We start from the raw sequence: 14,157 nt of genomic DNA on the forward strand, positions 1-14,157 counted from the left end.
TGGGTGTTGTGGGAATTCACATCCAGTCCGATTAGGTAAGCCATTGTATGGGCTGAGTCTTTTCCTCTTCCTTATTAACTAGCTGTACCCCTTACATCTCCATAGTTTTTATAATCTGAGTACTATTATTAAAAGGAAAAATATATTTATATGGATGAGATCCTTTTGAATTTTTATAAGGTTTCATTGGATTTATATGAGAGTGGAATTTTTTGGGGACTGAATATTTGTGTACAGGGGCTCTTGCATGTACCTATTATATTAATGCAATCTATTTATTAGTGCTGTATTTTTAAATATTGGTGAAATGGTAGAGGTGATGCTCTAATTGTATAAACTCTTAGTACTTTTTTATGAATTGAGTATAATATCCTTTTGCTTTTTTCACCTTTAATTTCTTGGGTCAGAAATAGCCTCTGTGTCTATGTGTTTTTCAAGTGATGTTTTTTCTTGTTTTTTTATGTTTTTTAGTGATTTGGAATAAACAAATGTTTTTTTAAAAAAATATTTTTGTAAAATAAAAACTATTTGATACAATATACTCTTATTTCTGTTTGTTTGTGATAGCAGATTATTGAGCAGTGTAGGTGCCCCTCTGGGAATGGTGCTAGCGCCCTTCCTATTCACAGTGTATACATCAGACTTTCAGTATAAATCTGATTTTTGCCACCTTCAAAAATTCTTGGATGACTCCGTGGTTGTGGAATGTATTAGGGGGGACCAGGGGGATGAGGAATATAGAAGGGTGGTGTTGAATTTTGTGAATTGGTGCCATGGTAACTATCTACAACTAAATGTTAAGAAAACTAAGGAGTTGGTGGCCAACTATAGCAGGAGAAAGACGGGATGTTTACCGATCACTATTGCTGGTCAGGAGGTAGAGCAGGTGGAGAGTTACAAATATTTGGGGGTCCACCTGGATAGCAAACTGGACTGGAGATGCCACTCAGAGAGGGTCTACAATAAGGGGATGAGCAGATTGTATTTCCTAAAGAAACTGAGGTCTTTTAATGTGTGCAGCAAAATGTTAGAAATGTTCTACCAGTCTGTAGTGGCAAGTGCCATCTTTTTTGCACTCATATGCTGGGGTAGTAGTGTGCGGGTCTCTGATGCTAATAAGCTGAATAAGCTGATCAAGAAGGCAAGCTCCGCTGTTGGCTGCAATCTGGACTCTTGTGGAGGTAGTGGAGAGAAGAACTGTGAAAAAGTGTGTGGCGATTATGAATAATAATGCACATCCATTATATGAGCTATTCATGAGACAGAAGAGACCTTCAGTAACCGGCTAATCCTTCTGAGGTGTAAGAGAGAAAAATATAGGAAATCATTTGTGCCAACTGCTATGGGAATGTACAACAATAACATTAGTGTTAAAGGGAACCTGTCATCAGAAATTTTGCACTAAACCTAAAAGATTCCCCCTCTGCAGCTCCTGGGCTGCATTCTAGCAATGTTCCTGTTGTTTATGTGCCCCCTTTCTGACCAAAATAAAGACTTTATAAAGTGGTACCTTTTTGTATTCAGATCTTGATAATGCTACATGAGGGCGGGCTCTCTGGTGTCTGTTAGTCAGCCTCTTGTCGCTTTAGGCCGTCCCCCATCGTGCAATTTCAAAGAGGTGACGTGAGGTAAGCTGGCCAGCGCTTGCGCAGAATGGTGGAGGCGGCGGTGGAGGCGGCGGTGAAAGTGCAACCGCGAGATTATGGGCGAGTACTTGCTGATAAAAGTCACAGCGCCGCCCATAATCTCGCGCATGCGCAACACGTCACCAGCGGTCACACTGTGCACATTGCAGTCCCGTGAGAGTGGCACGGCACATGCGCGAGATTATGGGCAGCCATAATCTCACGCATGCGCCGTGCCACTCTCGCGGTACTGCAATGTGCAGTGTGACCGCTGGTGACATGTTGCGCATGCGCGAGATTATGCACGGCGCTGTGAGTTCCACCGCCGCCTCCACCGTTCTGCAGAAGCGCTGGCTAGCTTACCTCATGTCACCTCTTTGAAATTGCGCGATGGGGGACGGCCTAAAGCGACAGGGAGGCAGACTTAGGCCTCCGACACACTCACGTGAAAATCACGCACGTGCTGAGAGACACGTATTTCTCCTGCGTGTTGCGTGCAGGTAAGTACGTGTCTCTGGTACGTGCGGGCCACGTGTGTTCTCCGTGTGCTATTCGCGATAACATACGAAGAGCAGGTAATTTACATACTCACGTGGTCCTTTCTGCTGTCCGTGGTGCTGATCTACGGTCTCCAGCCCTGCCGTCTCCCCGCTGCTGCTGCTGCCGGCCGCAGTGAAGTGAATATTAAATGAGCATAATGAGCGACGGTCGGCAGCAAGTGGCAGCAGCGGCAGAGACAGGAGGGCTGGAGAAGGTGAGTTAAGGTTTTTTTTTTTTTTTTCTCTGACACGTGTGTTTTCTCTGGCGCGTGTCACACGGGACCATATCCACACTACACCCGTGTGGTACGGGTGCGGGCCGTGTGACACCCGTGCTGCCGGAGAAAACACTGACATGTCAGCGTGTAGAAAAACGCACACACGTACAAACGCACATGGACACACGTTCCGTGTGGTTTTACGTGTATGTGCCTGCTACAATAGGGTAGCATTGCTGAACGTGTCTCCGTGCCGCCGGTACGTGCAAATAATGGCAAACATGTACCGGCGGCACGGATGTGTGTCGGAGGCCTAACAGACACCAGAGAGCCCGCCCCCGTGTACCATTATCAAGATCTGAATACAAAAAGGTACCACTTTACAAAGTCTTTATTTTGGTCAGAAAGGGGGCACATAAACAACAGGAACATTGCTAGAATGCAGCCCAGGAGCTGCAGAGGGGGAATCTTTTAGGTTTAGTGCAAAATTTCTGATGACAGGTTCCCTTTAAATCATCAAGGTGAATGTCTACTTTATTTCTTCTACTTTCAGTTCACCTGCTGTGTATGTCCTAATCTAATGTATAATGTTCTTCTGTCAACTCTACTGTCTTGTCAATTAAGTAATTCATGTTATGATTTAAGCTGTGCTGCTGTGATACCATAATTTCCCACGGGATCAATAAAGTGTATCGTATCGTATCGTATCGTAAGCTGCTCTGTATAATCCAGTCAATACCACTGACTGGCAGCTCCCTGTGTACATTGTACATTGTGAGCAAGCTGTTATTCTGATGGAGGTGGGTTACACAGATTAGCCTGACTGCTGGTTACAAGAGACACAGTCAGACAATGATAATCTCTAGCTAATAAAACACTCATTGAATTGAAACTGCAACACACAGATTAATAAGTGACACACCACTGAAATTCATCCCTCAGTAGCTACATCATGCATCTCTCAGATTAAATACCTGCTTACAGTTTCCCTTTAAGTTTGTGTATGTAACGTGAAAAAATGTAGAAAAGTGCAAGGGGTATGAATACTTTTTCAAGGCACTGTAGTGACTAGGTTACTCCAATTTATGACAAAATCATAGAATATGCCTTTAATATCTGACAGAGTGCCACCTCAGGGATTCCCACCTATCTCAAGAATGGGGCCTCACCTCAGGCCACCGTAGATCAAGAGTAGGCCGAGCAGCTCTCTCTATTCACTTCTATGGGAAATCCTAAAATGGATGTGAATCGAGTTGTGTAGCCTCATTTTCATTTGTAAAGTCCATTGCCCTTTAAAGTATTAAGACATGACTCAGGTACAGTTTGATCCATTACAAACACAACGTGATCCTAATAAAGATTTGTGTAATGCACACTCTCCCAGCAGGGCCCAGTGGTAAAAAATCAGAAAGTGTGAGACGTGATGAACACATTTGGTATTCAGATTTCTTTGCATCTCTTTCATCTGTATGCGACCAGCAGGGACGCACAGGCTTGGTAGCTGACATGCTGATGCCTTTATGACAGCTCAGGGAGAATCATGACTAATATTTTGACTGCCAAAAGCTGGCACTCGTTTTCTTTCCAAATGATGGTCTGCTCCCTGCTGAGCACAGAGAAATTGTCTGAGAGTATAAATTTGTTAATTTCATTGAGACATGCCCTGCTCGGTCCCTGAGTCACTATTAGGTGACTGCATGCTGTCAGTGGCGGGTGTCTTCTAGAGGGCGATGTACATATGGGAGGGAAGGTACGCTAAGAAAATACCCCACCTCACACGCTGCACAAACCACTAAGAACTAGGCGATCACTTCTATCTCCAGGGAGGTCCCATAGATCGCTCAGTAGAATTTTACCACTGAGTCTGAGAAAAATGATTCCAAATTGTAAAATTAAATTTTTAGAAACGTTAAAGTTCAATTGACATTTATGACCAGTTATAGATTGAATGGATCATGCATGTTACTAATCCAGGAAGGCACTGGCTGACAGCCAAAAGGGTTTCTTAGTAGAATACTTTCTGCTATTGTCACCATAGACAATGCAAGTGTATTGTCAACCAACCATCTGTAGATCTCCCGAAAGTAGGCCAGCGATTTACCCACTACCTATGACTTGCATGCTGCTGCAATGGGCACAGCCTGCTGCCACTCCTGTGCCTTGCACCTCCCTCTTCATTGTGCATTTCAGAGTGTTAAATGATATGTAGCACCCCTGAGAACCTCAGGGCACTACAGGTAACTGCATCCTCTTGGGGATGCAGGACCTACCCCCTGGGACCTGGAGTTCCACTGCCGATTCTACCAATACACATCTAAATCCTAGTTCTGCTCTCCACACTGGGCATAGAGGGTTTACCACGTAAGGGGATGGTCGCCATGGGAACGAGTCCCTGGGTATAGCCAGCCTGATGGGAGGGGTCAGTCAGTCAGTAGTGAGAAGTCGGAGCACACAGGAGAAGTGTGCGGATGTGTCTGAGCTGGGTCCGTGTAACAGTGACCCCGGGGCACAGGAGAGAGGTCGCCAGGATGGGTACCAAGATACCGCTGGGACCAGAGCACGCACGGGGCACAGTTTCCTAGGTCAAGCGCAACTTTTAGACTGTTTGGCAAATACCTGCATGGTGAGGACACCTTCACGTTCTTCATCGAACCAAATAATCCAGGGGCATCAGCAGTAAACTAGGATCGGGGTTCGGACACTTACCTCCCCGCAGGGTCCGCACTGTATGGAGAAGGAGACTATACCCCAAAAGGGACAGTCGAGGTTCCCAAACGCTCCACGCTACGGGGACTCAATCTACAGAGAGTGTCGGGGACAGAGCAACCTGGGTTACTACATTGGCACTGGTCCTCCTGGGACCTGAACCAGCAATCCCTGGGTCCACAGTGAGTAGAGACTGTTAAAGACAACCTGGTGTGGTCTCCATTATTGCCCCATTACATCTCCCAGGCACAGCCCTACCTGCGGAGGGCCTACCATCTCAGCTGCTACTACCACCCTCCCTGGGAGTACCCACATTGAGCAGCGGCGGTTCCCCATCCTTAACCGCAACCCACAGGTGGCGTCACGAACATTAATTTCATTATCCCTTGTAAATATCCCCTGCCATTTCATTAAGCGTCACCAAGGCACGGTACTGGGCAACGGCCACCCAAAGTGACATTCCCCATTTGTAACCGCCCGGGACAGAGTACCCCTTTCCCTGGGCGACTCAGATATATGGAACTGCATCTTCTGACTGATGTGATCCAATCAGGTTTCCATTTGTGATGCTCAAACAAGGAACATGTGGGCACCAGAATTGCTGTCTGCCTAAAGTGATTTTTACAATCTAAATGTAAAAAGCTGAACTATTCACTAAAAAAATCTTAGATCTTGGATGCTTTATGTATGCTGACCAGTCGCTCGGGCATCACTGTGCTCGGGTACGCTTGGTGCTCAGCCCAGTGCGAGCCATTTGCAGTGTTTGAACGGCCGCACCAGGGGGTAGCAAGAGCTTTATTGGATGTTTTGTGCACTAAAAAAAAAATGGAAAAAGACTGCCCACCCTCCCTTGGAGATGTTCTGCAAAAAGCTGGCTGCATGTGACCTGAACTGTCCAATCAGTCATTTTTATTGGGGTTCATGTCAAGTTCGGGTCCAGAACAGAACTTTATCTAAAGTCCGGCTTCAATGGGTCCACTCATCTTTAAACCTGAGCTAATAAAGGCAGTGCTCAAGATATTATTTGAAGAGAACCTGTCATCAGGATTTCATATACCAAACTAATGGCATGTACCGTATATAAAGTTGCTTAAATGCTGAGTAAATCTTCTCCTTTCTTGTAGAAAACTGTTTTGATGTTTTAGAGAAATTCATAATTAAAACTGTATGCTAATGAGCTGTAAAGTGCAGTGAGGTTGCACTTGAGTTAGGCTATGTTCACACAACGCAAATTTTACTGCCTCTTTGGTGCATTTTTGAGGTCAAAAAGATGCCCCTAAACACATGCATTTCCTTCTCCCAGCAAAGTCTATGAGATTTCCATTTTGCTGTCTACACAGTGCATCTATTTTGGCTGCATCTTGGCTGCGTGTTTGAAGATGCAGCATGTCAATTCTTTTTTGCATTTTTGCCAGCGTTTTTCAGCCCTTCCAGTCAATAGATTTGACTTAAAAAAGCATTAGGCAAAATGCGTTAAAAACATGTAAAAAACGCATGCGTTTTGATGCATTTTTGCCGTAGGTGTGTTTTTTGGGGCCAAAAACTGCATCTTTTTGATTATTTAAAGATGCAATGTGTGAACATAGCCCTACAGCTCTCCTGCTTCTGTGCCTTATCCGACTCACTGACTGCCTCCTGTGTCTGGCTCTCCTGCCATGAACTTGTTGAGTAACTGGTACTCCAAGAGTTTAGCAGAGTGAATGTCTTTAAAACAGCCACCATGCTGGGACATTCCTGAGTGGATTTAGATCTAAAACATACAGAACTTAAAGGTAACCTGTCAGGTCCCCAGTTCATGCTAGCAGTTCTGGGTGCACATCTATAAGCCCTGCCTAACTGTCCCAGCATTTACTAGCATACCTAAAAAGATCTTTAAAGGTATTTCTAAAGATCGTTTATGAGATGCTAATGAGCGCAGGGACTAGTCGTAGTGTCGCGGGCGGAGGAGGGGACGCTGCGCTCTCCCACTGCTTGGGTCTGGCTGCTGCTACTCGGTGGTGGCTCGAGCGGTGGGCCAGATCCCGGGGACTCGAGCGGCATTCCTCGCCCGTGAGTGAAAAGGGGGGTTTGATTGTGGGGATTTGATATTGTCTGTGACGCCACCCACGGTTGTGGTGAGGTTGGTGACACCACCACTGCTCTGGACGGGGATCCCGGGAGCGATGGTAGGGAGCAGCCTGGATGTTAGTTCTCCCCTCCGTGGGTAGGGGGTTGGTTGTCCCGGGGCCCGGTGATGGGGTAGGGATGGATGGCAGGTGGGTTACGGGGCCTGGTGAGGTGCAGGGTCACGGGGGCAGCACTGTGCCGCACGGCACGGTGGTACTCACTCAGCCAATGATAAACACAGAGTCTCCGGTAAAACAAACGGCTGGATGGACGGGTCCCACAGACGGCTGCGGTGTTTCTCCTCCCGGCAGGTTGATGGTGACTGCCTTTCCCTGCACCTGTGTAGTGTAAACGGTTCCAATGGGTTCCCACTGGTAACCCGCTCCCCAGCTTGAAGGTTGCTGAAGGAGCCCCTTTTGCCCGCAGGCTCTGGCCCTGGGAACTTTAGCCTTGGCGGTGACTGTGTTTCCCTCTAACGGTTGGACTGTTGCCTTCTGTCAGGACTTGGCTGCTGGGAAACCCAGGAGGTTCCCTTTGCTAACGGATTTGACAAATTGCACGGCGACTCCTAGCCTTGTCGGGGTCCATAAGCACCTGCCGGATGGTGCTGGCTTCTCTTTGCGTACCGGTCCGGTACCGCCGGGCCACCGCCCGTCCACGGTCCTTACGGCTCACTCCAATCGGCCTCTCCTGCAGACGGTCACCACCGTCTGCCAACCTTGCTGTTCCGTCCGGGCCACACACCCGGACCACTTTCTGTCTGCTCCTTTACCACTTCCCTCTCCTCTCACTTTCACTTCCAAAAAACTATCTCTACTCTTTTCCCGCCTCCAGGACTGTGAACTCCTCGGTGGGCGGGACCAACCGCCTGGTCCACCCCCTGGTGTGAACATCAGCCCCTGGAGGGAGGCAACAAGGGTTTTTGTCTGACTTTGGTGTGCCTGACCGGGAGTGTGGGGTGTGTTGGTGAAGTGCTGGTCACGTCCTGGCTTGCCCAGGGCGCCACACGTAGGGCGTTAGTTCCCTGGCTAGTCTGCCCACTTAGCTTGTTTTCATGCATCTGTGGGCGTGAGATCCTGCTTTACAGCCTCCAGCATCAAGACAATGCGATACAAAGCCGCGCATGTGCTCAGTTTTGTACCCATTGACATTGAGCTCTTTTGACGCTGGATGTATGTGCCCTGGCTTCAAAAATGCTCACTGCACATGATCAGAAGTCATCTGCACTTCCGCACACTACTCTGAAGCCGTGTGTATATGTCCCAGCTTCAGAGAGGAGTAGTGTGCATGACTGGAAGTGCGGATCACTTCCGATCATGGGCAGTGAGCCTCTTTGAAGCTAGGGTGCATAGACTCGGCGTCAAAGGAGCTCAATGCCAATGTGTACAAAATTGTGCGCGGCTTTGTATCGCGTCGCCATGGTGTTGGGCAGTGTAAAGCAGGTAATTGCGCCAACAGGGGCGTGATAACAAGCTAAGTGGGCCGACGAGCCAGGGAACTAACGCACCTGTGATTAGTCACACCTCTCATTAACGATTTTTCGAAATACATAAGATCTGTTTATGTATGCTAGTAAATGCTCGGACAGTTAGGCATTGATTCTAGATATCCACCCAGGACTGCCCGTGTTCTGGGTGCATTTGGGATCTGACAGAATCAGTTTAAGGCGGGCTTTACACATTGCAACATCGCTAGCAATTGCTAGCGATGTCGAGCGCGATAGCACCCGCCCCCGTCGTACATGCGATATCTGGTGCTTGCTGCCGTAGCGAACATTATCGCTACGGCAGCTTCACACGCGCATACCTGGTCAGCGATGTCGCTGTGACTGCTGAACAATCCCTCCTTCAAGGGAAAGGTGCGTTCGGCGCCAGAGCAACGTCACCACGACGTCACTAAGCGGCCGGCCAATAGAAGCGGAGGGGTGGAGATGAGCGGGACATAACATCCCGCCCACCGTCTTCCTTCCGTATTGCTGGTGGAGGCAGGTAAGATGTTTGTCGTTCCTGCGGTTTCACACACAGCGATATGTGGTGCTGCAGGAACGACAAACAACATCGTATCTGCAGCAGTAACGACATTATGGAAATAAACGACGTGACACAGATCAGCGATTTTTTTATGCTTTTGCGCTCGTTCATCGTCACACCTAGGATTTACACGTTGCGATGTCGCTACCGGCGCCGGATGTTCGTCACTATCAACGTGACCCCGACGATATATCGGTAGCGATGTCGCAACGTGTAAAGCCTGCCTAAGACACAATGCTAAGACTAGGCTGGATACAATGAAAAGGTTATACCATGCACATAACAGTTTATACAATCTTGTTTCACTTACTATTTGAGCTCATAAGAAAACTAATTGTTAAAGCCATTTCATCATTTCTTTGTTGTGTTTATCTGGTGCCCTGGACTAGCCAGGTTGTCACAGGGACTACAACACAACACCCCCACCCAGAGATAGGCACATCAGTCAGACACAAATCCTTGTTGCCCCCCTCCAGGGGCTGATGTCCACACCAGGTGGGGTGGAGCCAGGCGGTTGGCCCCACCCACTGAGGAGTTCACAGTCCTGGAGATGGGAAAAGGAAGTCAGATGAGTTAGGGAGGTCAAAGTGAGAGGAGTGAAGGAGTAGTGGAGGAGCAAACTGACTGTGTCCGGGTACGTGGCCGGGCACCGAGAGCAAGGTTGGCAGACGGTGGTGGCCGTCTGCAGGAGAGGGAGATCAACGCGGAACCGTAGGACCGGGGACGGGCAGTGGCCCGCCAGTACCGAACCGGGGAGCGAAGTGAAGCCAGCACAAACCTGCAGGGCCTGCGGACCCCGACCAGGCTTGGAGTCGCCGTTAAACAGGTCAAATCCGTTTGTGACCGGAACCCCAGGGGTTTCCAAACAGCCAAGACCCGATTGAAGGCAACCGTCCAACCAGCACAAGGGAAATACAGCTACCGCCACAGCTAGAGTTCCCAGGGCCAGAGCCTGCGGGCAAAAGGGCTCCTCCAGCTTATATACACGCTGGGGAGCGGGTTACCGGTGGGAAGCCATCGGGACCGAAGATACACAAAAGGTGCAGGGAAAGGCAGTCACCACCAACCGTCCGGGAGAAACCAAAGCAGCCGGCTGTGGGACCCGTCCATCCAGCCGTTTGTTTTACCAGAGACTTTGCATCCATTTGTGGCTGAGTGAGTACTACCGTGCCGTTTGGCACCGCGCTGTGCAGCCAAGCGACCCTGCACCTTGCCAACCCTGCCTCCCTGTCACCTCACCGGGCCCCGGGACCACCAACCTCCCTACCCACAAAGGGGAGAGAAACATCCCAGCTGCTCCCTGCCATCGCTCCCGGGATCCCCGTCAACAGCAGCGGTGGTGCCCCAACCTCACCACAAACCGTGGGTGGCGTCACGGACCAAATCCCCCAAACCACACTAACCCCCCTTTCACTCACGGGCGAGGAGCGCCGCTCGAGTCCCCGGATCCGGCCCACCGCTCGAGCCACCGAGCAGCCATCGCAGCAGCGCCAGACCCGAGCGTTAGCGAGTGCAGCGCAGCGGCGTCCCTCCCCGCCCGCGACATTTACACACTGGGATTTTTCCCCTATAATACAACCTTTACCTATAAAATGATCATCGATTATCGAGACCTGGTTGTGTTTGTTTCACCTTATTTAAAATATCCTCTATCCCAGTATATCGAATGTATTAAAAAATGCAGCTCTAATATGTACAGCAGGAGACTGGCAGGATAATCCATAGCCCCAAGTATGGCACCTAATTATGGTTTATTAATAATGGAGATTTTAGTTCACGTTGTTTGCACATCTGGTGTTGTGGAAAACAATGAATGTTACTATACGGTAAGGAGATTGTTTACCAGGATAGAAATAGCTAGGAATGCCCCGTGCCTTATGTCTCCCCACAGAGCATGCATACATTTACATCTCTTACTTTTTGGAATACTGGAGGATTTGGAAGTGGGGGCCCAAAAGACGGAACATCTTCTCGTGCAGTCACCGAGACCTGAATGAGAGGAAAAGAAAAAAACATGAATAATACTTATTTAACATATTTATACTTCTTGTTTTTTACTGGATCTATGACCCAATTTATCAAGCAGTTTTTGCCAGAATTTTGGAGAGAAACAGCTTGAAATGTAGCAACGTGTTTGTGCTAGGTTGCACAAAAATTTGTCGACTTTTGACATTTTTAAACCAGTTCCAGCTACCGCCATCAATTTTTTGAAAAGTGGACAGAGTGTGGGTAGGACTGAGCCTAGAGCATACTCTTACTTTACCCACTAGCCTGTTTTCACCTTCCCGACCAGGCCAAATCTTACAATCCTGACCAGGACGTTTTAGCTACGTCTTAAGGCCGCTTTACACACAATGACATAGCTAACGATATATCATCAGGGTCACGAAATTCGTGACGCACATCCGGCATTCTTAGCAACGTCGTTGCGTGTGACACCTACAAGCGACCACTAACGATCAGAAATACCCACCAAATCGTCGATCGTTGATACGTCGTACATTTTCCAAATGTCGTTGCTCGTTCTGGACGCAGGTTGTTCGTCGTTCCTGAGGCAGCACACATCGCTACTTGTGACACCCCGGGAATGACAAACAACAGCGTTCCTGCGTCCTCCGGCAACTAGGTGGGCGTGTCGTTAATGTGGCTGCTCTCCGCCCCTCCGCTTCTATTGGTGGCCCGCTGTGTGACGTCGCTGTGACACCGCACGAACCTCCCCCTCTGAAAAAAGAGGTTGTTCGCTGGCCACAGCGACGTCGTTAGGAAGATAATTCCGTTTAACGTGTCCTAACGATATTGTTCGCGCACAGGCAGCTATTTGCCCGTGACGCACAAACGACGGGGGTGGGTGCGATTGCTAGCAATGTTGCAGAGTGTAAAGCAGCCTTTAGTCTCTCATGCAGCCAGATCAGATGTCATACTTTGCACTGACAAGGGACAACCATCCCGAAACACTGTCTGCAAATTGAGGTTCTGATCTGGCATTAACCCTAAGTCATACGACAAGACTCGTTGGAGGGTCACTTTGACTTCTAGGATTGCTACCTCCAATAGGTGGCACCAGAGTTTGTTTGTATAGTCCTTACCAAGGTCACTTTAAGTAGTAAAAACTCTGGAATGCTTCAATATATCCCAATGAGTCTGAAACTGTTTATCCGTGACACATTTTATTGCATTTTAGTGGTAAATTTTGATTGACATGATTTGCGTTTATTTATCAAAATAACAAAAATTTGACAGAAATATTATACTTCAGCCCCTAAAGCTTCCCCTTATGGTGGAAAGACTAGAGAACCAATCCTTGTCTTATATGCATCTTTGAGGTCATCTCGGACTCCTATTTGGTGCCACATTAGAACAAGGGGGGAAAATCAACTTTTTCATAGTTCTTCTACACTTCAGTTGAGTGTTGCCACTTTTCCATTTGCTATGGAACTCCTATGGACATACCATAATTGTCTAAGGTGAACAACCTTCAAACCAGAACTTATCAAGTCACCTGAGACAGGGAAACTTATGTAGATATATGCGACTGCAAAATGCTGTCATTCGGTATATTCCAGACACTAGAATATAGGAACAAGTGCATCTTGGATGTCACAAAATGCAGATATGGTTGCAAGCGGCCATCTTGTCCTTAATTTTGGGTGTCTTCACATAATCATGTCCGTAACAGTTCCCCTTCGGAGATTGCCAAAATCTTACCCTAAAACCATCGAGCCTGTCGCGATCTGTCCTAGTGACTGCTTGACCGCCTACGAGACAACCTATCCCTTGTGGATGAACTCTCAGAAAAAGAAAATACATGCCAAGACATGAATTCATTGATAGATTTGTTTGTGTAGCATGTGTTTTCATGTACGTACAGCTGGTATTTTAGTATTTTCTGATTCTTTAAATCATCAGGTCAATAAAATTAAGTCTGGCATATGGTTTTCCAATTTGTAGACCATTAGGTTATGGCCTGGGAACCTCCTCTCCATTATACTCATAAAGCAATAATTCCCACTAATAAACCGACTTGGTAATGCGCCTGTGTGAGGTTCTGCTTAGCAACCGTCCTAATGGGGGAAGTTCCTGTCTTCAAATAATATTTGCACTAGAATATTGTCTGGCTAAAGCCAGCTGCTTCTTGGAAACAATTAACAGTTCTACACCAGCCAATCTGTTCTTCCAAGGACGCCTCACCAAGCAGCACATTCTGTAACTCTTCATATAAGCTGGCAATTTATTGTAACAATGCCGCCCCAGAAATACATTTGTGGAGATCTAAGCAGCTTCCTCTTGTGAGCTCGGGTTTATTGTTTTATTGCTGTAAACCTTATGTGCCTCCCACTCCTCTGTCAGTGCTGGGCCATATTTCCTCTCAATTGCCATATGTAGAGAAGGAAAATCTACACTGATAAGCAACGCTGTTTTTCCAGGTTTGATATATCATCTAGTTATGAACAGGCGATAGGCGAAGCAGCTGCTTTGGACTTGTTAATTCCAGTAATACATTTATCTGATGTAATGAGCTGATTGTCTTCAAAATGTCAACCTCTTCCAGTGACTGATAAGTAAATGTTATGTCCCTTAACTCTTTCATCACATGCCTTATCCTATACAACCACATAGACAGTTGTGTCGCCCCATGGCTATGGGGTACTCGGTCCCGGGCGATGTATTGCTGGGGAGATGTTACTGGGTTGCCGTTACCCGATTCCGTGACCATGGGGTTGCCTTTAAAAGGGGTTATATTTACAGGAGATTTGAAATAAAAGTTTTTGTCGTGATGCTACTTGCGGGTTGCGGTATTTAGAGGAGCCGCAGCTGCACAGTTCTCACGACTGGGGCTGGTGTTGGTGGTAGCCTGGATGTTGGGCCAGGCCCCAGGGGATAGATGATGTTGTTGGGCGCGGAAACAAGGTAGGCCACACAAGGGGTTGCAGTT

The 14,157-nt window shown here is 47.7% G+C and overlaps 1 protein-coding gene across 9 annotated transcripts in view; it reads right to left on the reverse strand.

The window, feature by feature from the left end:
- RAP1GAP2 (RAP1 GTPase activating protein 2) overlaps positions 1-14,157 on the reverse strand; it is a 1,154,914-nt gene that overhangs the window by 63,661 nt on the left and 1,077,096 nt on the right. For all 9 annotated transcript variants that reach the window (XM_075335284.1, XM_075335285.1, XM_075335283.1 and 6 more), the window contains one exon: positions 11,142-11,213. In XM_075335284.1, the coding sequence (XP_075191399.1) occupies positions 11,142-11,213 (72 nt within the window). The remainder of the gene's footprint in view (positions 1-11,141; positions 11,214-14,157) is intronic.

Source organism: Anomaloglossus baeobatrachus, chromosome 2 (assembly GCF_048569485.1).
Source record: "Anomaloglossus baeobatrachus isolate aAnoBae1 chromosome 2, aAnoBae1.hap1, whole genome shotgun sequence".
In the NCBI taxonomy this organism is placed as follows: Eukaryota; Metazoa; Chordata; class Amphibia; order Anura; family Aromobatidae; genus Anomaloglossus; species Anomaloglossus baeobatrachus.